Source organism: Synchiropus splendidus, chromosome 3 (assembly GCF_027744825.2).
Source record: "Synchiropus splendidus isolate RoL2022-P1 chromosome 3, RoL_Sspl_1.0, whole genome shotgun sequence".
NCBI lineage: Eukaryota > Metazoa > Chordata > Actinopteri > Syngnathiformes > Callionymidae > Synchiropus > Synchiropus splendidus.
Window position 1 is genome coordinate 10535487 of NC_071336.1, and position 25708 is coordinate 10561194.

The 25708-nt window shown below is 43.0% G+C and overlaps 2 protein-coding genes across 11 annotated transcripts in view; both read left to right on the forward strand.

Annotated features, from left to right (window-relative positions):
* The first annotated feature begins 108 nt into the window (after positions 1–108).
* fxr2 (FMR1 autosomal homolog 2) lies at positions 109–15006 on the forward strand. 2 transcript variants are annotated; one of them, XM_053861244.1, is made up of 17 exons: positions 109–700; positions 3640–3692; positions 5547–5640; positions 5817–5888; positions 6805–6953; positions 7066–7159; positions 8115–8231; positions 8308–8478; positions 8554–8632; positions 8755–8864; positions 9289–9375; positions 11283–11502; positions 11568–11747; positions 11906–12100; positions 12180–12287; positions 12358–12446; positions 12985–15006. In XM_053861244.1, exons 1-17 carry the CDS (start codon positions 650–652, stop codon positions 13093–13095), a joined length of 1980 nt encoding a protein of 659 aa, XP_053717219.1. In that variant the 5' UTR covers positions 109–649; the 3' UTR covers positions 13096–15006. The 2 variants fall into 2 exon arrangements, with proteins under 2 accessions (XP_053717219.1, XP_053717218.1); XM_053861243.1 differs by having other exon boundaries at positions 110–700; positions 8755–8912.
* Positions 15007–15280: 274 nt separating this feature from the next.
* dock11 (dedicator of cytokinesis 11) overlaps positions 15281–25708 on the forward strand; it is a 44664-nt gene continuing 34236 nt past the window's right edge. The window contains exons 1-5 of one of the 9 annotated variants that reach the window (XM_053861236.1): positions 15281–15719; positions 23717–23833; positions 24739–24828; positions 25008–25090; positions 25361–25427. In XM_053861236.1, coding sequence (XP_053717211.1) covers positions 15615–15719; positions 23717–23833; positions 24739–24828; positions 25008–25090; positions 25361–25427 — 462 coding nt within the window. In that variant the 5' untranslated portion in view covers positions 15281–15614. Of the gene's footprint in view, positions 15720–15871; positions 16137–16173; positions 16314–22734; positions 23026–23716; positions 23834–24738; positions 24829–25007; positions 25091–25360; positions 25428–25708 lie in introns of those variants that run through there. The other 8 variants (XM_053861237.1, XM_053861240.1, XM_053861233.1 and 5 more) reach the window with 8 other exon arrangements.

The window sequence follows — 25708 nt, forward strand, 5'->3', positions numbered from 1 at the left end:
AGCAGTGTCTAAGTAGATTGAAAGTGCTTTAGTCCAATTATAAGGCGGCATTTGTAGAAAAGGCGGGGTTTAGCCCTGGGTGGGTGGGGTGTTTGAGGTCATTCAGTCCCAGTCTGATTCACTCCATCGGCGTGTGTTGGATTGGATCGTAGTTGGAGGAAGCACTCGCCGGGCGTTGAGACACTGTTTTCTGGCTTCTGAAATTCGTAGCACGGCCTGAACATACGACGGCGACGACTGCGCCACGCTCACAGGCAACATAGGGAAACGGCGTCATCCAAATGCTCTACAGCAAACGTCCCTTCAAAACAAACGGAATCAGGTGTTGATAGCTGGCCTCCTCTGGCGGTAGCATCATTAGCTCGCTATTCTCCGACCAAAGCAGGACAACGGCTCTTCCTAGCTGGCTTCTCCTGTAGACTGCGCCTGCCTTGCTGTTTCTTACGGTCGCCACTACCGCCAGGAACATCACACCCACCTCTCCCCGGCCCCTTTACCTCTTGCCCCTGCCCCGCCAAACGAAACACTGGAAATCCACAAGCGGCCGGAGAGCGGCGAGCGGCCGGCGAAGCTGGGGGTGCTACCGGACACGCAGGGAGTCGTCACGGCTGCGGACAAGCACACTTGCCGTGTGGAGCTACCGACGGGTATGGACGGGCTTGCCGTGGAAGTCCGAGGCTCTAACGGGGCCTTTTACAAGGTAACCACACGCATTAATGAAATTCAAAAGTTTTGCTGTGTGGCGAACTGTGAAGGTTTCGTTTCTGTGGAAATCTGCCATGCTGTTAGCGTTAGCCCGGCTCCGGTGCTGACGAACGGGGATGTTTTTAGGAGGCTTGGCCATTGTGGGGTGGGTAAGTTAGCTAGCTCCTGCTAAGCTACGTCCACTTGCCAGTACATATTTTAACCTTTAGTGACATCACAATCGTTGTCTCTGACGACTTAGCATTCACGCTTCGTCTGTTCCATCTTAGGTGGTCACTTTAATATTTCAATTGTTTATTTCGTATGCTTAATTTCATGAAAGAAACCGACGGCAAATCAAACAGCTGAATGTCGTTATCTGTGCATTGAAATTTCTTGGCGATCGTTGGGTAGAAGGTGTCAAGTGCCTTGCTCCAAAGCACATCAACTATTACAGATTCATATTTAACCTGTGACTTCTCATACCACTCAGCAGGAGGGTCGTAGATACTTTCACTAATGTATAATGAGTTGTTTTGCCTTCATTGATCTCAACATACTCGTATTGCACATTTATTATTCGTACCCAGCTCACTTGTGTAACTCAAACCAATACACGTTTGCTCTTCCACACCCAGACACATGACTTTGCTGTGTTCTGAAAACAAAAGTGAAGGCATGACTTAAAAGCACATAAGTAGCAAGTGAAAAGGGTTTTCCCGGCTGTATCAGAATGGGGCAACAACTTGTTTTTTTCGTGGGCAAAATGGCTATGTTTCTTTGTCCAATTGCTCCTCTTGATTTTCAGCAGGCCAGTCAACTCCCCAGCATTGACCACATGGTGCTTCAGACACCAGCCTATATTTACTCGCCTTATGCCTCCTCACCTGTCGTCCTGTTTTACAGGGTGACAGTTCTGATCTGGCATGAATGAGCACTTTCCACTCCTCTCTATTATCCGTCAGCTCTGGTTTCACTGGTGAGACTGTTGGTCGAATGTGGACGTAAATGTCACATTTGTCCATTTCACATAGATGTTGAGATGGACAATTTCAGTTCAACATTCCTGCGTTTCAGATTTTGGAAACTGTCATGGATGTACTTCTGTTCATCAAAATAACACCACCATGTATCACTGTAATGATGTGTTATGAAATTGCAGTGTTTTGTGCCTGGATGGTAGACTTTTTCCCACTTCGGTAGAACTGATTTTGGAGTGGTCATTATTTGAGATACCCCAGGATTACAGCGTGTAACCTGGTGGTCATTTTCTACAGTTGCTCCTTTTCTTGGTCACGTCTTCTGCTCCCACATGGGTGTGCATGTGCCCACTGGCCTTTGATGACGTAGTCATTACAACATGGGCTACCCAATACTTTCCTACCTACCGGGACTGCCCTTTGACCTGTACCACATAACCTTAGGTAGTGCGCAGCTGTCTCTCAGTATGAACTGGAGAAATGATCTTGCGATCATGGTTACGGATGATTTTCTAAATGTGTCACATTCAACGTCAGCCTTACAATAGTCTGACAATAGACAGGACAACGGACTATTTAAGGTTTAATTTGATGCATTTGCGCAAAAACATTTTCTGTTTCAAGTTTGTGAAAACCGCAAACCCCCAAAATACAAAATGACAAACATGTTATTATGAACTGGAATCATTTAACGTCATTTTACATTCTAGAATAGGAATGTCTGGCTATTATCGAGTTAACAGTTGCTTCTTCACCAATGATCAAAACTGCTGATTAGAGTTTATTTTCTTTGTACTAGCCAACTTTGATATTTGGGTTGCCTCAACTTCATAGTGATTTTGACACGAGTGAAACTAGGTGGCAATAACCCTCTGTTACCCCACAATAAATTTAGTTTGAAGCTATATTTAGCAACATAGATTTAATAATTTCTGATCAACTGTGTTGTGTAAAATACTGTGCAAAATAGTCATACTCGCCTGTGGGAAGCATTTTCTTTTTTGTCTTGCAGTGACAGTCGAAAGTAACGCGGCAGACGCTGCAGATGCTGTTGAGTGCTCTCAATAGCTGATGTCAAACGTTAATGTGTTGATCACTTCCCCAAGTCATTGTATTCTGTATTTTCTGGGGTGGGGATCTTGCAAGGGGAATATTTTCTACTGTCTTTGTGTGGGCTCTTCAAGTGCTGTAGTATTTAAAATGTCTCGTGTGATATTAGAGCAGGCACGCTGAAATCAGAGCAACCTCCAGCAGGTGACTCCTCCAACACCCTCCCCAGACAGTCACACATGCTTGTGATGACTCCCCTGCTGGGCCCATGTCCCTTATACGGTCGTCATACAGGGGACGTGCCACACCCCCCAGCAGTTCTACTCACGTATTCTCATTTCTCAGTTCCACCGTGAGCACGAGGTCCTCAGATTAAGTGGTTGAAATTTTGGGGGGGGATTTTTACAGTGGCCCTTAATTATTCAGGTAAAGACCTGTGTGTTAAACTGAACAAAATTCACACTTTTGAATTCATTTGTACAGCCAAGTGTGTTATTTCATGTGGACATTGTCAATAATATAGTACAAATACAAATAATTGTCCTTCTTTATGTAATAATTTTTTAATTATTCTGTATGTTGTTTAACAGTGTAAATAAAGTGTCCACTCTCATTTAACTTTTTGCTATCGGCCAGCTCAGATATCAGAAGTGAACGCTTTGTGTCTTAAAACAGTGCATTCTATTATTGTTTGTGTGTGTGAGTGCGTGTGTGGATGAGCGAGATTGAGAGCGATTTCCAGGCTGTCAGATAAAGTCAAGTGTTCTTTGCCACGTTAATCGCAGCCAAAGAATTGTGTCACTGCTGCGATGTCTCAGCTTCTCAAAAGCCAGAGATGCTCTTTTTTTTTCCTCCACAGTCTCACTGTTGGTCCAGAAAAAAGACTTGTAATCAGTGAACCTCTTCTTCTCTGCTTCTATTCCAGGGTTACCTCAAAGATGTCCACGACGACTCGCTCACAATCGTGTTTGAAAACAAGTAAGACTCCACTGCGACTCTCACACCCTTTAACTTACTCCAACTTGTTTTCTCTGCTTCAGTACGGTTGAGCTAATAATTTAGGATGATAATACTTACAAAATTAGTATTTTAGATTTTTTTTGTAAAGCTCAAGCAGGACCATCCGTGTAAACTTGTCCGTGGTTCCTTAAAAGAATGATCTGAACACCAATTGAGAGACACTTAGCTCGTGGGTGGGTTAGTGGCTAGTAATAAAGATGTCAGTGGTGTGAGCCTATTTTCTGCTTGAAGATCTGGTTTAGACATTTTGGGATGGGGGATTTGATTTTATACTCGTGTTTAAAGGTCCTCTTTTCCTATATATAGAAGTTGGAGATAGAGTTCACTCAGTTTGAAGATTTGACTGGTCAGAACACTGGGGCTCAAATATTTTATCACATTTTTCTTTAGTGAATTGACAGTTAAAAATGAGGATAATTTTGAATTTTCACAGCATTCCTCTTCAATTAACTGTAACTGACTACCTTCAAAAATACCAAAGTGCGTGAAGAGGGGATTTTTATTGGCTGTAACACTTTATAAACTAGTGGGCAAAGTGAGTTTCGACAAGTTTCCTGTTTTACAAAACCTGGGGACATGGTAAGGCTTTCTTTGTGTGCCACCCAAACCACTACCATTATTTATAACTCTGGTGATTATTATTAACCATCAAATACTCCCTAACTTATTGCATGCTCCTCTGAATGATGGGCCCTCACTATTTTTGGTAGAAACATGGTCTGCCTGTGTCATGTGAGCGAAATGTGTTAGGCAACACACAAATGATGACCTGGTTACGTTGTCACCTGTCAGGATTGCCTGGTTCTGATGATTCTGAGATTTTCTTTATACCCTTTAGACATAGATTTATGATGATGGTGCCGTTGAGGGTTAGCAGTGATGCCATGCTCACCAGCACCTGTGCTTGGAATGCAGCTGTCGATCTACGTCTCTTAACATGGCCTCTGATGGGACAGCCTCCTTCCTCTGTCCTCTCCTCACCGGCCCCTCACCCGCCGGACTCTTTTTATCTACTTTGCTCAGCTCATAGAGTTGGGTGCCCCTAAAAATAGTGACCCACCCATGGCATGCTGTGAGGGAGGGGTGGCAGTGTCAGGGTGGTGTCCTGTCCAGTGCTGTTTTGGGATTGTTCGTATCCCCTGCCAAGTCGGCCTCCTTTCTATATACTTTCACTCCGTCACCCGAGCTGCTTGAGTCTGAAATTGCTTGTTAACCAGGAATTCATGATTCAAATCCCTGAAACACGCCTACTCTATTTCATAAGAAGTTCAAGTATGGACAGCTTTCTTTGTGCAGTTTACTCTTAAATGTCCTGCAACTTGCTCTTTTAAATTAGCTGGAGAAACTCTGTTTCAGTAGAAGTTGACCATGGCTCTGTTTTCTCTTTGAGAACAGTGATGGTGCTCTTAAGGGTGCGGTTGTGTGTTCTTACTAAGCTCCTGCGCCATTTTTTTCCCTCTCAAAAAGGAAACGCTGTATTCTCAGTTTGAAACAAAACTGCTGTTCATCATCGTGTTAGAAATAACTGTCCTGTCATCTGTATACTGATTCTGCAAAGATCAAAATACAGTATAAATGTTATTGAAAAAATACAATCCATTAAAGTAACAGTTGCAAATGTAGCTTACGTCTGATCTCACACAATCTGTCGATCAGTTATAATGTGTGAACTTTGTTGTGATTTCATGCAGAGTACCTTTCCAGAAATGGCAGTTATCTTCCGACTGATGTATCAGAATGTTATTTTGAGGCGAGTGTTTGGGTAAAGAATGCCGTCGTGACTGATCTCTCTGTGTTGTGTTTGTACTGAAGCTGGCAGCCAGAAAGACAGTTGCCCTTCAGCGACGTGCGGTTGCCTCCTCCGACCGACTTTAACAAGGAGATTGGAGAAGGAGAGGAAGTGGAGGTACACCCTGACATTTTTGATTCATTGAAGCTTTCCTAATTGGAGCATTTAGTTGTAACTGTCCGATTGCTGATATTTATTCTTTTGGTAGACATTTAAATTTCATATTTATTATTATTGTTATTATTATCATGCTGTTAAATCAGTCATTGTCATCTCCTGTGCTGCACTTGAAGGTTTACTCACGAGCTAACGAACAGGAGCCATGTGGCTGGTGGCTGGCGAGAGTCAGAATGATGAAGGGAGAGGTAAGTGCATGCTTGAAGATGAATAATATCAACTTTGTCTCATGTCAGTGCTTCATGCTGTTAGCAAACATGTAGGCACCTCATCATTATACAGCTGCTGCATTTATATCACCAAGTAATAGCGAATTGAAATTATTTTTTCCCTCATCACTTCAATGTCCAGAAAAAAAACACATTCCATGCGTAGGTCCCACAGTAATAAAATCGCTTCAGAAGTGCCCTTTACAGCGGGACAGAAAAGAAAAGGATTATTCTCTATAACAATTTTAATCTTTTGATTTTATACGTAGTTTCTGATGTTATTACTCCCCTAAGTAGTTATTGTTCTACAATACTTCTCAAGGTTTGTGGCTTTAAGGATGCTTTAATAACTGACTGAGATTATGGAGAAATATAAGGTATAACCTTCAGATCACTTGAGTACTTTTTAACAAATATTTCTGGTTGTGACTTCCTCCAAAAGTAGGGTTGAAGATTAGTTAGCAGAAAGCTAACACGCTATAGCAACCCTGATAGCTAGCTGTAAGGTGTCTTACCTGAAGAGCTGAAGTGTCAGGATAGCGGCCACTGTGTTCTGCAGTTTTATAATATTTGCTTATATAGATTAGATGTCCTGCTCCATTCCAATCATCGCTGCTCTCAAATCAAGTCTGTGGGTCAGGAAAAGAGAAGAGCTTCTCAACAGCACAATTATAGGATCTGAGGGAAATTTTGAAGTTCTCCTCTACATAATTGAAGTACTTAATGGAAAGCTATACTTAATACAGTGCTTCATGGTGATCAGATAATTTAAATTCAAATAAGCTGATGGAAGTGCAGGTGCTTTTGAGTGCTGCATTGTTTTTGTAAAAGGTCAAGGCCAAGAGTTTTGGACAATGTTGCAAGACGCTGCTAACCACCATCCGTCTTGTTCCAGTTCTACGTCATCGAATACGCAGCGTGCGACGCCACATACAACGAGATTGTCACAGCAGACCGCATCAGACCCCTCAACCCAAACAGCCCATCCTCTCGAAACTCCTTCCACAAAGTCACTGTTGCAGTTCCAGAAGACCTGAGAGACATGTGAGTGTTTTAAATGAAAAGGATGTTGTGTGCGCACGTGTGTTCCTAACAACTGCTGCTGTACAGCCACTGCGACCACTGAATCCCCTGTGGGTTATTTTCCTTTCTCCAGCTGTTTGAACGACAGCATTCATAAAGACTTCAGGAAAGCCATCGGAGCCAACTGCATTTTCTACAGTGCGCAAACACATGAGCTCATCGTGCTGGTCAGTACACACTCCTGAGCAAAACTTTTTGTGATTACTGGTCTAATTTGGCACTGCTATCTTCTTTCATCACTCTCATCATTTATCCACAAAGAGATGAGCAATTTTTCTGGCTGTTATGTCTGTGTCCCTCATATCCGTTTCGTTAGATACCGTTTTAACTTGGCCTCTTAAGCTCTCCATGAGGGATTCCAAGGCTTGAGTGAGAAGCACTCACTGCGCCTGGTTGTATTCTTTTGTCTACATCACAATGGGTATTCTTTGAAATTCCCCATGTTATCCAGTATTTTGCGACGCCTCCACGATGCTAGAATACTCCTTCCCTCTCAAAGAAGCTGTAGCTTTGAATCCTCTTGATGCATTTATCTCTCTTGGTGTAGTGGATGTTGACATCATTCAGCCTTAATTGCTACATGTTGAGATGGTAATAGGTGCTGGGGGCATGTGTACTGAGAATGCCAGTTTGAGATCTTGATCAGATTAAGTTTCATGGAACCCGCTGATATTTTGGTGCACACAGGGAGGTAACTTGCTATGCATAGTGGCAAATTAAGTTAATTTATCTTGACTATTTCATTAGCAATGTCAATTTACTTGATGTATACAAAATGGGAGGTTGTGCAAAGTGACTGGCACAATTGTTTTTTCACGTTGTATTAGAATGGTTGGGTGATTCATTCTGACTCAGCTTCTCTGCAAAATATGTTTGGATTCTGTAGCTGTTATTTGTTATTCCCTTTAAGCCTGAATACAAATTAAATTGTATTGTATTATATTGCTGTTGAGAGTTACTGAATTGTTGTACTGTTGCTGCTTTTCCACCCCAGGCGAAGTTGTTGGGGTGATCATCTAACTGTGACATGCAGCACGTGTTCTTTTCATTAAATCCTCTGTTAGGCCTGGATAAAATTCCTTCACCCTAATGGTCAGTTCATGTGTTTCCTTTTGTCCTCAGTCCACGAATGAAACTACAGTCAAGCGTGCCACTCTCCTTAGCGACATGCATTTTCGCAGTATTCGCACCAAACTAATGCTAATGTCCCGTAACGAAGAAGCCACCAAACATCTGGAGGTAAAATTGCTCCATTCTGTTTGTTTGTTTGTTGATCGCTGTACATAATTCATCACTTTTCCTATATCTACGGCAGACGAGTAAGCAGTTGGCCTCAGCGTACCAGGAGGAGGTCAGAGTCAGGGAGGATCTGATGGGGCTCGCCATTGGCTCTCACGGCGCCAACATCCAGCAGGCTCGCAAAGTTCCTGGTGTCACTGCCATTGAGCTTGAGGAGGAGAGCTGTACTTTTAGGATCTATGGAGAGGTAGGGTCCTCAATGACTGAACACGTGAGTTGATCGTGTGCATCAGTTCCCTCTGACCTTTATACATGTGCACAGACTCCTGAGGCAGTAAAGCAAGCCAGAGAGTATCTCGAGTTCAAAGAAGACTACTTTCAGGTACCCAGGAACCTTGTAGGTGAGTTGAGTCATGTCTGCATCTCGATGATTGGGTTCCCAAATAGCCAACGTCACTACCGATCTCTTCCCGCTGTTGCACATGCATCTTCTGAACGTCCACCCTCTGATGTTGTTCAACAGGCAAAGTCATCGGCAAGAACGGCAAAGTTATCCAGGAGATCGTGGACAAGTCCGGGGTGGTTCGTGTCAGGATCGAAGGAGACAACGACAAAAAACTTCCTCGGGAGGAGGTAGGCAGGCAGGGGGCAGGCAGGGACGACACTGCCAGCAGCAAAGAGGTGAATGGACCGTTCGGCTCGTCTCCCACTCCCTAAAATTCCCCCACCCACTCACCCACTGCTCGACAAACGGCTACTAAACAGCAGGCGAAGTAGATGTCCCATGTGCTGTCTGCTTCGAAACTGTTCCATCCTGCTTCTATGTCCCCTTGTCCTGTCACTAGTTCTTATGTCTCCATTGCTTCCAGCACACACATACCGTCCACTGCAGCATATAACCGTTATGTTGGGAGTGGGCGGGCCGTTGTCTGTCACACAGGTGTTGACGTACGCTTGTTGTTTTTCAGTTGTGTGCACTTATGTGACATTAAAATTACAATGAAATTGCTGTGACCATTTTACTGAATGCACTGTGTCTGTCTCTGTGGTCTGTCAGGGCATGGTTCCATTCGTCTTTGTGGGAACCAAAGAGAACATCAGCAACGCTCAAGCGCTGCTGGAGTACCACGTGTCTTACCTGCAGGTCAGTACCAGTTGTGCATGTCGCCAGTAGAGGGCAGCAAAAAGTGTTATAAATTACTACTGCTTCTTCCTTTAAATCTGAGGCACAAATATGAGATGGCTGGCATGTTATGGCAAACATCATTGCCCTGAACAGTACAAGATTTTGAACAATATACAAGACCAGATTTCAATCACGGTTTGAGATACTTGATAAGTCATATCCATTTAAACATTTTCTTTCGTGTGGCAGTAATGTGTGTGTAATTTAGTATTTAATGTTTTTAGTTAATGTAATCGACAGCAATGACATTATGTAGATGATGAAGTTTGACTCGGCTAACGAATCCCTCCACTGAGATCAAATGAAATGTTTGGTTTTTTTTTATTTTTGTTTTTTAAACGTATTCCTGTTAAATCATGTGTTCAGATAACAAATGGCAAAGGAGGTAGGTTAGAATTTGGAGAAAGGAGAGTTAGAGCTGAAATAGAATGGTATCCTTGATGGTGTGAAACTTTGAAAAGTCTTTCTGTGAGTCACTGATTGTTTTGGCAGCTGGCTGTCGTGATGTCAGGAATGACATGTGCTTAGTTGTGATAAAATGTGTCTTTAGTGAGAGACAGATGGTTTGACCGTAATTTCCTTTTTCTAAGTCGTGGGTTTTTTGTAACTTCATCTTGGTCACCTGTCAGCCGGCTGCAGGCCCCTCATGAAGGAAGCTGCTGAGTGCACCTCATTTTGTCCTGACGCAGTTTGCTTTTATAAATAGTCCCTCTCTCTGGGATGGGGGCTGAAGTTTAGATTACAGCTATCTGGACCCTCATTTTCTAAAAATAACATTTGTCCCTTCCACCCCCACCACTACATACTGCTTTGCTTCCTTCACACTCCCTTATGCTGCCTCCCGTGAGGTTCAGCTGTCGTTGGAGGAGGCAGCTGTCACACTGAGACGCGAGATCCCGCCCTCATAATGCCTCTGATGTGGTGAACCAGTTTTAGATGAAATCTTTGAAGTGCGCCAAATACTTTTTGTGCTCCGCATGTATACTTGTTTATTAGGGAATTTGTAGTATAACAATCATGTTTGTTTTGAGTGTGTGTGCTGGTCACATGGTTGTTATGTGACAAACAGTGATGAGTACCTACAGCACCTGGAGCTCACACTTCAAGTGTTGGATTTCAAAAGTCTTTCTTATACAGAGCAAGGCAGACCAAGATTGTATCTTCTCTCTGTTGAGTGTTAGTGATTGGCAACATGTGGTGCATGATCAGTCGTGTTAAAACAGGTCTACTTTTAAGAATAATGACCAAATTCTTATGATTTCAGCGACGATGCCGATGTTGTGGTTTTGTACCTGAATAATGAAGTTTGTGGAAAGTATTAATCTATTGTTGAAGAAAAGTTGATTAAATAGGTTTCTGACCTACCGTGAGACACATGTTGTGATGTCAACTTATTTAAAAATCAGGAATTCCAATAAAGTTTAAAATGATAAGACATACATTTAACAAGTTGAATAAAGCTATGGTCACAATTATGCTTGTCTAACGCTGCCTAAGAATAAAGAAAGAGTCTGGTATAATCTAACGAAAATAGTGATGATGCTTCATCAACTTCAGTTGAACAAATCTGTTGCTTTGTGGACAACTTTTTTTTTACTTTTTTGGTAGTCCAGAAATAAGGTTTGAAACAATTTCTCATCTTAATTGATCATACTCATGAAAATGGCTTTCATGTGACCTCATTTGCATTGCAATGATTTCACAGTTAGTTTATGGAGATTTTAAGGACAAAATATTGCATTACAGTCACCCACCCAAGTGTTTATCCACCAGTTTGGTGCAGCAACAGTTTCCTTTACACAAATGCAGTGCTGCTATAAGAATTAACTACACAATGCTAATTTGTAACTTCTGTTTACATGCAGGAAGTGGAGCAGCTGCGCCTGGAGCGCCTCCAGATTGATGAGCAGCTTCGTCAGATTGGCGTTGGCTACCGCACCCCCCCAACCAGACCTGGGGCTCCCGCTGCCGAGAGGGAGAAAGGCTACTTGACAGATGAGAGCAGTAACTCTCTGCACACCTCTCGCACCTATGGTGGTCGTGGCAGAGGGCGGCGGGCTTCCAACAGCCAGTACTCTGGATATGGTATGACAGCGGAAAGTGTGTGCCTGGCCTTAGGAAAATATCTGATTGATACTGTTGCAATCCAGGGACAAACTCTGAGATGTCCAATGCCTCTGAGTCAGAGGATGCAGCCGAAAGAGAACAGCGTCCTCGAGGAATTGGCGGTGAAGAAAGAGGATCCCGGAGGGGGGGCAGGGGCCGCGGCTCCAGTTCTGGACGAGGTCGGGGTGGAACTGCACCCAGGCCTACTAACTCGATCAGCTCAGGTATGAGATCCACTTCCCTGTTCAGCAGCTACACTAAAACTATAAATTCTTTATTTTCATCAGCTTAAGCTAACAACGTTAGTCAGCTATAGACGTTTATAGTATTTTAGGTGGTCTTGGTGTCATGCTCAGGCGTCTGATATTTTTGCTATGTCCAGTTCTGAGGGACCCAGACAGCAACCCTTACTCTCTGCTGGAGGGAGAGGGTGAGCTCGCAGACGCGGAGGGAGGCGACAGCATGCAAGGAGAACGTCGCAGACGCTCAAGGCGCCGTCGCAATGACCAGGAACCTAGTGTGATCGATGCCGCTGCCGAGTCAGACAGCCAGGGCGGCCCTAGTGAGAATGGACTGGGTCAGTAACTTCAGTTCCGGAAGTGGATTTTGAAGGAGAGTCATTGGTTGCAAGCTGAGTTAATATTTCCCTCGCTTAGATGATGAAGGCCGACCTCAGCGTCGCAACCGCAGCCGACGCCGCCGTAACCGTGGCAGTCGCCCCGAGGGAGGCTCAGCCAGCCGTGACAGACAACCAACTGAGACTGGTGAGCAACACTCCTGGTGTATGTAGCAAAGTATAGGTAAAGTAGGTATTAACAAATTCTCTCACTGCAGTGACTGTCGCTGATTACATCTCCCGAGCCGAGTCCCAGAGCAGACAGAACCTGCCCCAGAAGGAGAACCACGCTGGCCAAGAGCCCAAGGTATGGAGCTGAAACATGGATGTTGACAGTCTTGTTTGTATGTAGCATCTGTTTGCCAGTCAGTGCATTAAAAAAATATCAATAATTCTAATGATGCTCCAAGTCTGTTGGACGGCCTCCAGATTCACTGAATATGTTTGTTTAAGCAACATAGAACTTCAGCTGTTGGCATAACTCGCCCTCGTAGATGAAGTGTACGGATTTCTTGTATATATATGCTTGAAGTCCTTTGAGTCAGCGGAGTGGATATGTTTCAGGTAGCGGGAAGAATATAGGTCTTGCATTACCAAGCACGATGTTTAAGGTGTTAGTCAGCGCAGCTTCTGAGCTGCAGTCTGATTTTATGCTTTATGGTGTTTTTCTTTCTGTCTGCATATTCTCATTGTTTTGGTGCATTTTTGTGTTGTCGGTGGCTTGTTGTTTATGTACAGTTACTCGAGTTGCATATTTGATATAAACACATTGACTCCATTGTTTCCATGGTAATATTTTGAAGTTGAAGATTTTTTTTCCCAAACGTCTTTCTTCTCTGTTGCAGGAAAATGGGACCAGCGTCAAGAAGGAAGAGCGAACGCCCTCCAAGCGTTCCCCCAGTAACGGCATAGCCTCCACCAACGAGACTGTGGCTCTGGTCAACGGGGTCTCATAATCGTGCGACCTTGCCCCTAGCAAACGAAGTCTAGAGCAAGACTTGACGGCAAACTGTGTCCCTGCTTGCATTAAACCTTAAACAGATGAGTGACAAAAATACCCGAAACATTACCTATGAGAGTGAAAAAGTACAAAAAAACGACTTCTACGTGAAAACACACGGTGTATGCTATCCTATCTATCAGTACTTAGTGCTTATTTAAAAAACAACTAGCTTGCCAAAATAAGAGCTGGTGGATACGACCTGATCTTTACTGAAACACACGCAACAGGACTAGACTTTTGTTTTGTTTGTTTTTGAAATCTTTATCTGTGTCTCTTTTGTTTTTGTTTTTTTTATGTTTTGTTCATTGTTGATCACTGGTTTGGACTTGGGCGGTCGCTCTCTCATCCAAACTGTACGGTTAAGAGCGAAAGTGGAGGAGAAGTGGAGAGGTGACGCTTCGGGCGGAGAGTCCAAGAGCTGATGATGCGAGTTCGCACACTGAACAGAAGAGATTGGAATATTTCTAGACATTGTGCCTTGAATTTGAAGAAAAAACACTTGAGTTTTTCAAATATTATTTTTGGGGATTCCTGACAGGAAAAGCAGAGGGTGTTTGGTCTCCATGGAAAGTAATGAGTGGTGCCAAACACCAAATTCAAGGCGCTTGTTTTCATTCCGAGTAGAATCAACAGCGCTGGGTAGGTCTTTGTTTGGTGGTGTAGTGAGGATGCGACAAAAACCCGAGGGCCTGTGTCTGTTTCGGGTCTTAGAGGGTCCGGGATGGAACGGGACGGGCCGCGACAACAAACTTGAACAAGTAAAATCCGGAGAACTATACCGTGCCTCTTTCTCTGTGTGGGAGGAGGCAGGCAGGGCTAGCTTCCAGCCACACTAGTGTCTTGATTTAAAGAAATAAATAAATATAAAAAAAAAAACAGAAGCAGCAGCAGCACACAAGGGAGACCATTGCTATGTGCTGCACAGGGGTGAAGGGAGGGCGAGACCTGCGGAACTGTAGGATGAAGGACAGCTTCGAATAAGATGAGAGCCAGTTGACACACAGGACCGTACACACAGGAGTTAGCAAAAGTCACAAGACACCAAGTAGATAAAAGAACAAAATGAGGTCTTTTTAGTTGGCGGTTCTGGTTCTGGTGAGGAACGCCTGTGGCTCTCAGCTCATGTTGTCACTGTTGTCTTGCTCTCAACTTTCTTCTGTTGCTATTTCCACATCCTAGAAGACGAGGAGGAAGACAAGAAATGTTAAATAAAAAATTGAAGTGAAATTGACTTTCTTCAACCTTGATTTCTCTTGTCTGGTGCCGATTACTTTCTCGCCTGCATGGTGTTTGGGTCGGGTCGTCGGTGTGCATGAAGAGAGGCCGTCTCTGACTCACAAGCCATCGTCTGCTGCTGCTAACGTACACGCTGAATGTCCCACTAACTGGAAGAGAGTACTTGTGATTTAAGCATTTCTTCCCCTCCCCTTTAGCTCATCTGCCCAAGACCATTGAGTATTAAAGGGCAATTCCATGCATGCCATGTGAGCGTCCACATGACCAAAGGTTTAGAGATGATTGGACGATTCCTGATGCTGCTGTTTCTGCTCTTGTGTGTTTTTAGAGGACGCTGGAGCACTCGAGTGTTTGTACCTTAAAGGTTTAGTTGCATGTGAGTGAGTCACCTGTGCGTTTGTTTACCTGGACTGTGTGAGTACTGTAACGCCACCCCTCCCCACTGTCCTGTGTGAGACTGTGTGAGTGTGTGCTGTACAGTCGACTCCTTAATCTGTCCGAATTTTGTCTCTGGTTTTTCTCACTCATGTTCTGATGGCAATAAAGGACTTTTCATTGTTTGGTAGATATTTTTCATTTATTTTGTCTTTTGGTACACTCCAATTACTTTTATGGCAGTTTTTTAAAATAAATAGATGTATAACAATTTATATACCTTCATGTTTAACTTCTTTAATTGATTTAGAAGTAGACCATGCTTGTGTGAACTTTATCTGTGACGTCCTATGGTCACCGCTAGATGGCAACATGAAGGTTAAATCCACGAAACAACTAGCGGAAGTAGGAAGATTTATTTTGAGAAAACCAGGCTGAAAAAGTAAACGAATGAACAGTTATTGAAATTACGGCCAAGTCACAGTTAAGTTGTGGCGAAATGACAGTATATTGAAGTGAACTTTCTTTCAGTAATAGCGGAATTCGCCTCGCTTGCGGGGTTGGTTATCCGTCGTACTTCTCACCATTTGACAGTAGGAATGTTTAAAACTGTTACCCAGTCGACAGTTCGTCTGAGGATTGCGCTTGCCGGCCGTTGAGGGATGTGCTTTGGAGACGTCATAGTTGAAACCGGAAGTACGAGGAGGCGAACCCTCCTGTCCATTCAGCGCTCTCTCATCAGCAGCCGCCTCGCTGGCAGCTGCACCTCCGACACACAGACCCACATCTGGCGGTCACTCCAGCCGTCCTGCTCTGCGGCATGCCCGACCTCATTTGAAAAGCTTGGAAGCGGATTTTACGATGTCGGAAGTACGGAAATTCACCAAGAGGCTCAGCAAGCCTGGGACGGCGGCGGAGGTTCGGCAAAGCGTGTCTGAGGCGGTGAAGAGCTCCGTGGACCCGGTGGTGAGCTGCTCCGCACGCCACTGAAAGACACCCGAGACAAAACGCCGCTATCTCTCGCACACTATCGTCTGAACCTTTATCACGCGCTATGTATTCAAATGCTTACTTTTTGTTGAAATCTGACAGCCTTTGTTTTGCGTTGCGTTCAAAGACACATGGATTCATGAAGACCTTGAATTGTACTCTGAATTTCAGCATTTTTCCACAGTCACAGCGAGTGATGTCCTTTGAGATTTTTTTTATTCTTTTGCGCATACTATATTTTTAATCGATATGCTATTCTTCAGCGATTCACCCCTTGCATTATTAACACCGACAACACTGTTTGCAGATGATGCGTTTATTGCGCAGCTCAGAAGCGCAGTTTTATTCGACAAAAAACTTTTCAGACATGCCATGTTTGTGGTTCAGAGCAGGGTGAGTGTTGGCTCCAGAGGGGGTTTGGCTCCAGTCTCATGATCATCATGTCTTCAGAGTCTGACGCAAAACTGGCTGCTGGTGTAATAATCCTGTGGTAGAATTGAGTCACTGTGCGCAATGATGCACTGTTGAGGATATTCTGTTCAGTTATGCTGTTGGTGGTGAGTTACCGAGGTAACGGGGCTTCTTCGTTCGGATCGAAAACATACAGGATGTGTGACCCCCTTCTCCCTTGGGAATTCCCTGAGGCCTGCTGTGACCATGCTTTCTCTATGACTGGTTTCTTTCTTCTTCCTGTGACCTATTGCATTGGCAACATGCGCTGTCAACTCTAGAATCTCTAGATGATATTAGGTGTATAGTCAGATATACATTTGTGTCACCAGACAGAATTGTATTCGCTGTATTCGGACATTGAGTCTTCATGGTCAATGAGCTGTGTCTTTGTCAGCCTGCTGAATGACATTTATATCAACCATTCATATAGGCCAGTTGTGCCTCCTAAGCTGGTACAGCTGGCTGTGATCACCCTTGTCTTAGGCACATTGCTGTCAGTCAATGGTGAGACACATGGCTGTTTTTCATTTGATAATGGAGATATTAGATTATTGCACCCCCTCTGCCACCCTTGCAAAAAAAGCCATGTTGTGCCTTCAGTGGTGTGAATTAAAAGCAAGGCCAAATAGTGTTATGTGATGCAATGACACACTCATAACTGCAGTGGGTCTGAACAATTATTTGGCTTGAGATTGTTGTAGAATGTCTTTTTCAAATCACTGTGATTTGGAAGAGCCGTCTGCTAACATTATTCGCCTATGTACTGTGTCTAAGCAAACGTGACAAAAGGACAAGAATTCATTTGTTGTTTAGGATTAGATTAGAATTAGATTAGGGAAATTCAACGTGTCACAGCAGCAACAGTCAATGACAACAAAGACACATTAAAGATGCTCAACAAACATCAAAGTCATTCACAAAGCATCAGCACAGATACTGTACATCACAAAGCTACAAATAACCCACACTGAAGTCACAAACTATCAAACAACACACATGAATCAAAGTTTACTGCTGTACAACCTGGCAGCCCAGTGCTGTCAGTGTGTCCTGAGTGGGGTTGGAGACAGCTTGGCCACAGTCCTCCTGTCTCCAGCCTCCTCCACCAAGTCTATAGAGCAGCCCAGGACTGAGCTGGCCCTCCTCACCGGTCTGTCCACCAACTTTCTGTCCCTGTCTGTAATGCTTCCCGCCCAGCGGGGACGACTCCATAGAAAATAGATGATTGATATAAGGTCCTCAGGGGCGTTCCCTGCACCCCAAAGGATGTTAGCCTCCTGAGCAGGAACAGCCTGCTCTGCCCTTTTTTGAAAAGAGCCTCCATTTTGTCAGTCCAGTCAAGTGTGTTGTTCAGGTGAACACCTAGGATTTATACTCAGAATACTTGTATGACACCACCTTTTTCGATATCCCTATCCAGGATGTTCACCGGTGCAGGTGGAGAGTGTTGGCGCCTGCAGAGGTTCACCACCAGCTCCTTGGTTTTACCCGCGTTGATCGGGAGGTGGTTTCTCTGCACCAACCGAGGATTGCAGAGTCATCAGAGAACTTCTGCAGGTGTCAGGATGGGTGATGTAGGTTAAGTTTGCAGTATAGAGGGTGAAGAGGAAAGGAGCCAGGACCGTGCCCAGGGGCGCCCCTGTGCTGCAAAGCAGCATGTTCGACCTGTGCCCGCTGGTGGATTGTGTCTCCAGAGTCTTCATCAGATAAGTTGTCAGCGACTCCGGCCTGTAGTGGTTTAGCTCCTTCGGGTGGGGGTCTTTGGCACAGGAACCCTGCAGAATGTCTTCCACAGCTGTGGGACGATGCCCAGCCTCAAGCTCAGGATGAACATGTGCTGGACAATTCCTCACAGCTGGTCCACACAGGATTTCAGAAGCCTGGAACTGTTGCTGGGTCCTCACCTGGGGGAGAGTCAGGTGCACACTCGTGCAGGGGAGCGCTGTTGGATTGTGTGGCCTCAAGTGGGGTTACAGGCAGGCAGTTGGTATAACCAGTTAAAGAGGAGGTTCAAGTCATTTGCCCACACCACATCCCCCCAATCTGAGTCTTGGTCTCAATAAAGCCTCGGATGTTCGCCAGGCCCTTCAGACTCCTCTGGTGTAGTTCTGCTTCAGCTCCTCTCAATATTCTACCTGAACACTTTCCTTGTCAAAGCACTGTCGTTTTTTGCAATGCATGTTTTGTTTGAAGGTCTAATATGAAAGAATCTATCTAACTATCAAGTTGATGATGAAAGAATTGTTGTTGTATGTATGTTTGGCCACCCTTGACCGGAAATACTGGAAGTAAAAGAAGGGCACACTGGCCCCATAGCATGGGGTGATCACAGCCGGTTGTACCATCTAGATAGCAGTGTAGGAGCCTGCTGACCCATTTGATGCTATACTATACTACTATGAAAGCAGCCTTCTTAAGAAAAAAACATTTGTATTGAATCTTTTCTTAGACTAGATTAGATGTCCTTCACTTGTCCCACAGTGGGCAAATTCAAAGTGTCACAGCAGCAGCAAGCAAAGACGCAAAGGCATCAAAGACAATAAATCCATCAAAGAAACAAACAACAAAGATGCACACAGCGCAACAGCTAACATAAAACGTAAAGCTGTCACGCATTGCGCATGTACACAAATTATCTAAATGAATAGATAATAAATTACATAATTAGTACATTCGATAAATAGATAGATAAATAATTAGGTAAATGACAATTAACAATGCACATCAGTCAATCCCGTCTGGTTTTACTGTTGTCCAACCTGGTGGCAGTGGACAGGAATGGCTCCTTGGTGCAGTGAGGGTGTATCAGTCTGCCACTGAAGGTGCTGCCCAGTGCTGTCAGGGTGTCCTGGATGGGGTTGGCCATCATGGATGACCGCATGGCCACCGAGTCCAGAGGGCAGCCTAGAATGGAGCTGGTCCTCTTCACCAGTTTGTTTGTCATGTAAGGAGTCAGATTAGGTTAGATGTCCTTTATTAGTCTCAAAGTGAGGAAATTCAACATTAACATGAACTCCAAATGAGAACAACTAAGTTATGCTACATGTGGTGAATATCTTTGGAATTCTTAACTGTAGTTTCTTTCAAGAGCAGCCAAATCTGACTTATGATTATTGTTGTTGCTTTGTCATGTTCTCCTCTCCGCAATCTCAGCAAATGAGAGGTTACGAGAGCGAGGCCCACTGTGACATAACAGTGGGCCTGCCTCCAGCGCAGCACAGAACCACCTTCTTATTAGACTGAACTGTGGCTGAGCCGTGTCTGTTTTCTTCATCAGACATGTAATGTGTGATTCTGGTTAGTTAGTTCAATGTTTCACAATGTTTCAATGTTTGATCTTTATGGTGGCAGTAGTGTGTCGCTGAATTGACTTGACAGCTGCAAATCTGTGATAGTAAACAACTATGGAGGAGTTCTTGAAAAGAAAAAAACGATTAAGAAAGTGATGCCCCCAACAGTACAAAGTGTTGAAGCAGTATTGAAATGGCGATATTTTTATTTATATTTCACTTATATAAATAAATAATATTTTTATTTTATGATATTTGGACATTTTTATTATATTTATTTTATTCAGACTTTCATTCAGTTTTTCCCAATTTTCTCAACAGTTTGCATCAGGTGTATAGTTTTTTTCGTTAAGAAATTTGATGAATATGACTTGCACCTGGTTCTTCTGCTGGTTGGACTTTTCGATGACAAATAAATATCTTTGCGATGATCGCATGGTTTCATGTCTTTTCACAAGGTGTTGGTTTGTTTACCTGTAAGCCGAATAAATATGATTATTATTATTTATTATATATATTATTATTGTTTGTTCCTGTCTGTTGATTTTGATATGTCATGCCGTCCGGGTCTGAGACAACAGATATTTCATCCATGCTGTATGTCTTGTACTGTAGCATATTTGACAATAAAGCTGACCTACCTATTACTGATCACAAATGGAATCAAGAGTAATGATTCAGTTCTATTACTTGAATGAGGCCCAAGGCCATTTGTTCGTGGAAAGGGCCCCAAGAACAAAAAGGTTAAGAACCGCTGCTTTAAATGACATTTCTGATCCTTCATCAAAAATAAAAGTTGCATGAGATGACTGTCTTTATATGCAACGGGAATGTTTGAGGGATGAGATTCAGGTTGATAGAACTTGTTGATGACAAATGAGGGCGAACTGCAGCACATGCTGTGCATCAATGAATTCTGGAGAAAAAGAAAACAATAACACTTTCCAAAAAGTGAGACTGAAATTTAACAGACGTTAAGTGAGTTGTGAGATATTTAAAAAGCTGCTAGTTATTAAGAGATTAGTGAATCATGTCAGTCCATTCCTGAATTTTTGTGAGGACTGCTCTGGATTTGTGTGAGTGAATACTTTTTGCGGGGAATTTAGAGACGTTAGATAAGATGACTGCTTTGATTGATTTTAAAAACACAAAGCTCTTATTTTTAGATGAGTTTGCAAATTTGGGTGGTTTGTCTGCTAATACAGGTGTCTGATGTTAACTCTTGTTAACTATCTGTCGGCTTCCTCACCAACGTGTTAGTACAATCTGCAGACCTGCAGTGGAGTCTTGTGTGGCTTTACTGCTGAACATGTGGAAGCTTTAGTTCACTAACGTCCATGCACAACATTGCCCAGATGTTCCACTGCAAAGCCACTAAACCTGATGTTTAGAGAGAATTTTGAAATTGCAGGATCAGTATATGTCAGCTGCATGCTTCCTCCTTCTGAGAAAACAGAACTTCCTCCTTCTGAGACCCCGCATGCTGCTCAGCGCATGACAAACGGCATGGTTCAGCTGTGTCTCATGACAGGAAGCAGAGCTTTGGCTCAATGGAGAAGCTCATCTTCCTTGTTTTGTAAGATTTTCTGCTCCGCATTTGAGTTTTCAAAAATAAAATGATTGCATTTAAACACATCCTTACATAGAATCAACATTCCAACATGAGTTGTTTCTCATATCTGTTGGTGGAGTCGTCGTTCTTACATATCTCACTGGTTCACTGTGTTCGGTGTATTTTAGTGTGTGAGAATACGGATGCTGAGAGTGGATTGTAACTTTCCTTTTCTGCATTCTGCATGCGTAGACCGGAAACAGCGGTATGCACTCATGGCTCACCACAAGAAATGTTCATCTTTGTGGTTTCGTCAAGTCTCTGAGACTTAGTAAGTAGTGATGCAGGATGAATGTAAAGCATTGCATTTTCGTTTGCCTTTCCTTTTTTTGCATCCATGACCATTTATTTTCATTTAACCACCAATTTTTTTCATAATTCAGATTTTGACCAAGTACAGTTATCAATGTATTGGCATATATATTAACTAACATTAACTATAAAGAACATAGAACTTGAGTGTTATATTAATTAATTTGCTATTTAAAGAGTCTGATCAGTGTGAATATCCAGAGAAAGCTTTTGGGATAAAACCAAGAGGATTCAAGTTGTTCCAGTTAGGATAAATGGAACTATACTTAAGTCACTCACATTTTTTTTTTGTTACTGTTCGCTGGAAAGCCCTTTTTTTTCTAATTCTCAGTCCCCAATACGTTAGGGCTTGAAATTTGGGGAACGCAGTAGAATAGCGTTTCTTAACAAGTGATGGTCTACATCTGTCAAGTGATGAAATGGTGACCTGTCCATGGCGTCGCTAACCTCTTGCCCTATGTAGCTGGGGTAGGCTCCACCCCTCAACCCTGTAGCAGGAAGCAGCGGCAGAACTGTGTCACTGCCACACATGAAGTCATTATTTCAGTTGTTGAACAGCCTAATTCTAAGATAGTAGAATATCTTTTACGTTTACTTCAGTGAATTTCTTGTGTGAAAATGAAACAACTTCATTCCCTGAAATTATATCTTGATAAACACACCTAGCTATGAGATTAAACAAAAAATATTTACCACAATGTCTACAGCAACTCATTTGTGGTTTGGACAACACTTGGAGGGCGTCCAGTTCTGGTTGCTCCAACACACAACCTTCTTGCAACCTTCCCCCTCGGCTCAGCTATTTATGTGGGCGGACATCTCCCCGTCGCCGTCCTGACCACTCAGCGTGGGTTTAAAGTGGCACTTTCATGGAATTAATTCTTTTCCACAGCTTTTCCAGCGGGTGATCACATCTTGACCCACTTTCAGAAGACTTAACGTTGAGAAACAAAACTGTGAATGAGAATTCTCGCCATTACGATTAGTGTACTTTACACTGCAATTAGATCTTCTCTACTCTTAGAAGACCATGGAAGGACAGTAACTTTTCATAACTCCATTAAGAACAATTTACCACCTTTATTCTTGTTTTTATATGCTAGTCCCCCTCCACCTATGTTTATAAATTTGCAGGTATATTTCCGTTTGTTTTAACATTTTAGTTTATGAATATATTTCCCAATTCCGCATGTTTTTCTACTCATTTACTTCCTTATGTTTCCATATATTTATTTATTTGTCTTTTCTCACTGGCCGTTTTGTTGGAGCTTTGTTCCCTTGGGTTCGAGCTCTTTTGCTGATAGATCTTCTGACATGTCTTCATGGCATCAACAGATTTTCTCAAGAAGGTTGTCTCAGTGGACTCTGTGGGTTTACCACCGGTTGTTGGCCACAGTGGTTTGTCTCTGGGCTTTGAGTTTTTTTCTCAACAAATTTTAGTTTCATCTTGGGACTTCCTGATTCTCACACCAAACTTTGCGGTTCTCTCTTTGGCCTTCTCTTTTTCCTGTCTTGATTCATTTTTTTGTTAACTTTTGACTTCTCTGGATTGTCACCTCTCGAGTCATTTCCAACATTTTGGGATTTTGGTCCGTGTCTAATGGAGATAGATAAGGTAATATATGATAAGATATTCCTTTGTTAATATACTTGGAAAATTGGCGTTTACGTTTTGGTATCATTTTATTTTGGAATCATTAGTTATTTTTCTGGAAAAATGGAACCTGTGACATTGTTGTGCCTTCATTGTGAACTGTGTGGTTTTTCACTTGGTGTTGTGCTTTGATCTGTGCAGTTCTGTTATTTCCTTCGTGGATGTTAGGCTCTTGACATGTTGCTGAACTTATTTCCGCCCTGACTTTTATCTTTTTATCACCGTGCTTCATCACACCTCCCTTCATCTGTTCTTATGCTGATACAAACATAAATTGGATAAATGTGTCCACCATCCTGAGAAGCAATAATCTGTGACATAGATGTTTTTTTATTGAAGGTTGTATTTACAGATCTGTTGGTGGACATCTAGAATGCTGCCCCTTGGCCCCTTACCTTTGCTTTTCCTATTGTTATTGTTGAAGACCTTTGTTCTTTTCCATTAGGAGAGTGTATATTTCCTGTAAATTGACTAAAGTGATTGTTTTTTTTCCTATCGTCCCTCTTTTGCTCACATTCTTCTATTGAGTTTGCGTTTCTTCCTGAACATTTCTGTGGAAAATACGTTTTAAAACATTGCCAGCATAGATATGAACTCTTTGTTGATCACCTCATGAATGAAATGCAGCATTATAACTGTCATGTTCCAACAGGAGCAGCCCAAGATCATCGAGCCCCTGGACTACGAGGCAGTGGTGTTCCAGAGAAAAGCCCAGATCCACAGTGACCCTCACAGAGACCTGCTGCTCTGCCCAGTTGACGATGTCTCGGTGAGAGCTGTTTGTAGCTCTTCCATTTACTCATATTCTGAGCCTTTAAATGCCCTAATTTGTTAATAATACTGAAATGACATCATACTTAAGGGTGTTGCTGCCGCTCCTGCTTGTTAATTTCAGCTGCGTGTTTCCATGGATAGAAATGTGGTATTTGTAGATGACTGACTGGCTTTACATAATCACTTGAAAACAAGCTTTTTCTTGAGAGTCAAACAGACTGTTATTCATCCAGCTTCCCTTGTGTTTGTTTCTTTAGTGACAAACATGTCTTCATGGAGAATCTGTGAAATTTGATTCTGATGCTTCTGTTTGCTTTTGTCTTTGGTTCCTGTATGTTATGGACCAGAGGTTACTCAGTTGCAGGACATGTCATGAGTGTTGTTCTGCATGCACCCGGTGGACTACCACAGGGTGGAAAGTTGAACGATACACACAGAAATAATCTACTCATTTAGACCAAAACTACAGGAGACATTCCAGTCAAATTGATGGTGGTAAATATTTTGTTAAACAACGTGTTGACCCTCAACAACAACATGGTTGCTGCTTGAATATTAGTAGACTAATGTATGAATATTCCTCCGTGACAATTGTACTGACAATTGTACATTCAAAGACATCAATCCACATGAGAATTTACAGATGTATTGGATATTATAGGTTTTCAAAAATGACTTTAATTCATAGGCAGATAATTGAGTGGGAGTAGGTCTTGGCAACCAGATGAACAGTCAAGTCATCAATATTCACACAGCTCTGATATCCATGCCGTTTTCTCATACAAATTGATTGGTAGATGGTTTTCAGAGATGTAGAGAATTATTGCCTAGCCACTCTAGATATAAATGTGTGAATCTCAGTAGGCCAATCAACTTAAAAAAATATTTTCTTTAATGCAGGAGTCCCACATTCCCCGTCAGAGGAAGACTGTCGTTCCATCAGTGCCACAGAACGCTGAGCAGGAGGCTAAAACTCTCTTTGCTAAAGAGGTACGGTTCACATTCATGTCCCAGCTGCTGAAAGCTTGCTAAAATTAAGAGTGAAAACACTGCTATGGGTCTTCAGCCAATAACTGGTGAGATTAGAAATGTCTGTGCAAACTTCCATTTATCTCCGGTTAATGCTGATAGTTGCAGAGTGACACCACATGCTCATGTCTCTGCCCCAGTGTATCAAGATGTACAACAGTGACTGGCGGGTGATCAACTACAAGTATGAGGCGTATTCTGGAGACTTCCGCATGTTGCCCAGGTGAGATAAGCTTGCCCAGAAGTAAAGCTGTACATTTGTGCGCCAGAAAGCAGATGAATTCTACCCACAGTCCCTCAATGGTAAAGGGCCTTTCCTTTGTTTAGAGGGTCCTCAAACAAAGGTTAACTAATAATGGTGCTATACATTTTACATCAAAGGACATATGAGACGTATATATATGTCGGTGCAGTTAATAACCTGGGGTGTGAAGAGTATCCTTGTACAACCACAAATAATTGATGTTGTGTCTCTTGCTTTGTCTTTCTCCAGTAAGGGCCTGAAGACAGACAAGCTTCCGACGCAGGTGTTTGAGATCGATGAAGACGCTAGGGATGAGGTGAGAGATACAGATGCTGACCAGTGCAGGGGGGGCCGGCATGCTGGTTCAGTGTAAAATCCTGACGCTCCAGGAGTGAAACTGACTCTGCTCAAAGGCACCACGGCATATAGCTGTGCAAGGAAATCTGTCTGCTCATTTCCTGAGGATTTAGGTGCTCGGTATCGGGAGAAGAAACCAGAAGCCCTCTCAGTTCTAAAAATAGCACTCATCGATCCTGCTCCTCTTACCCTCCAGCCGGATGCTCGCAAATGTGGAGAGATTGACTTTAATTGAGGAGA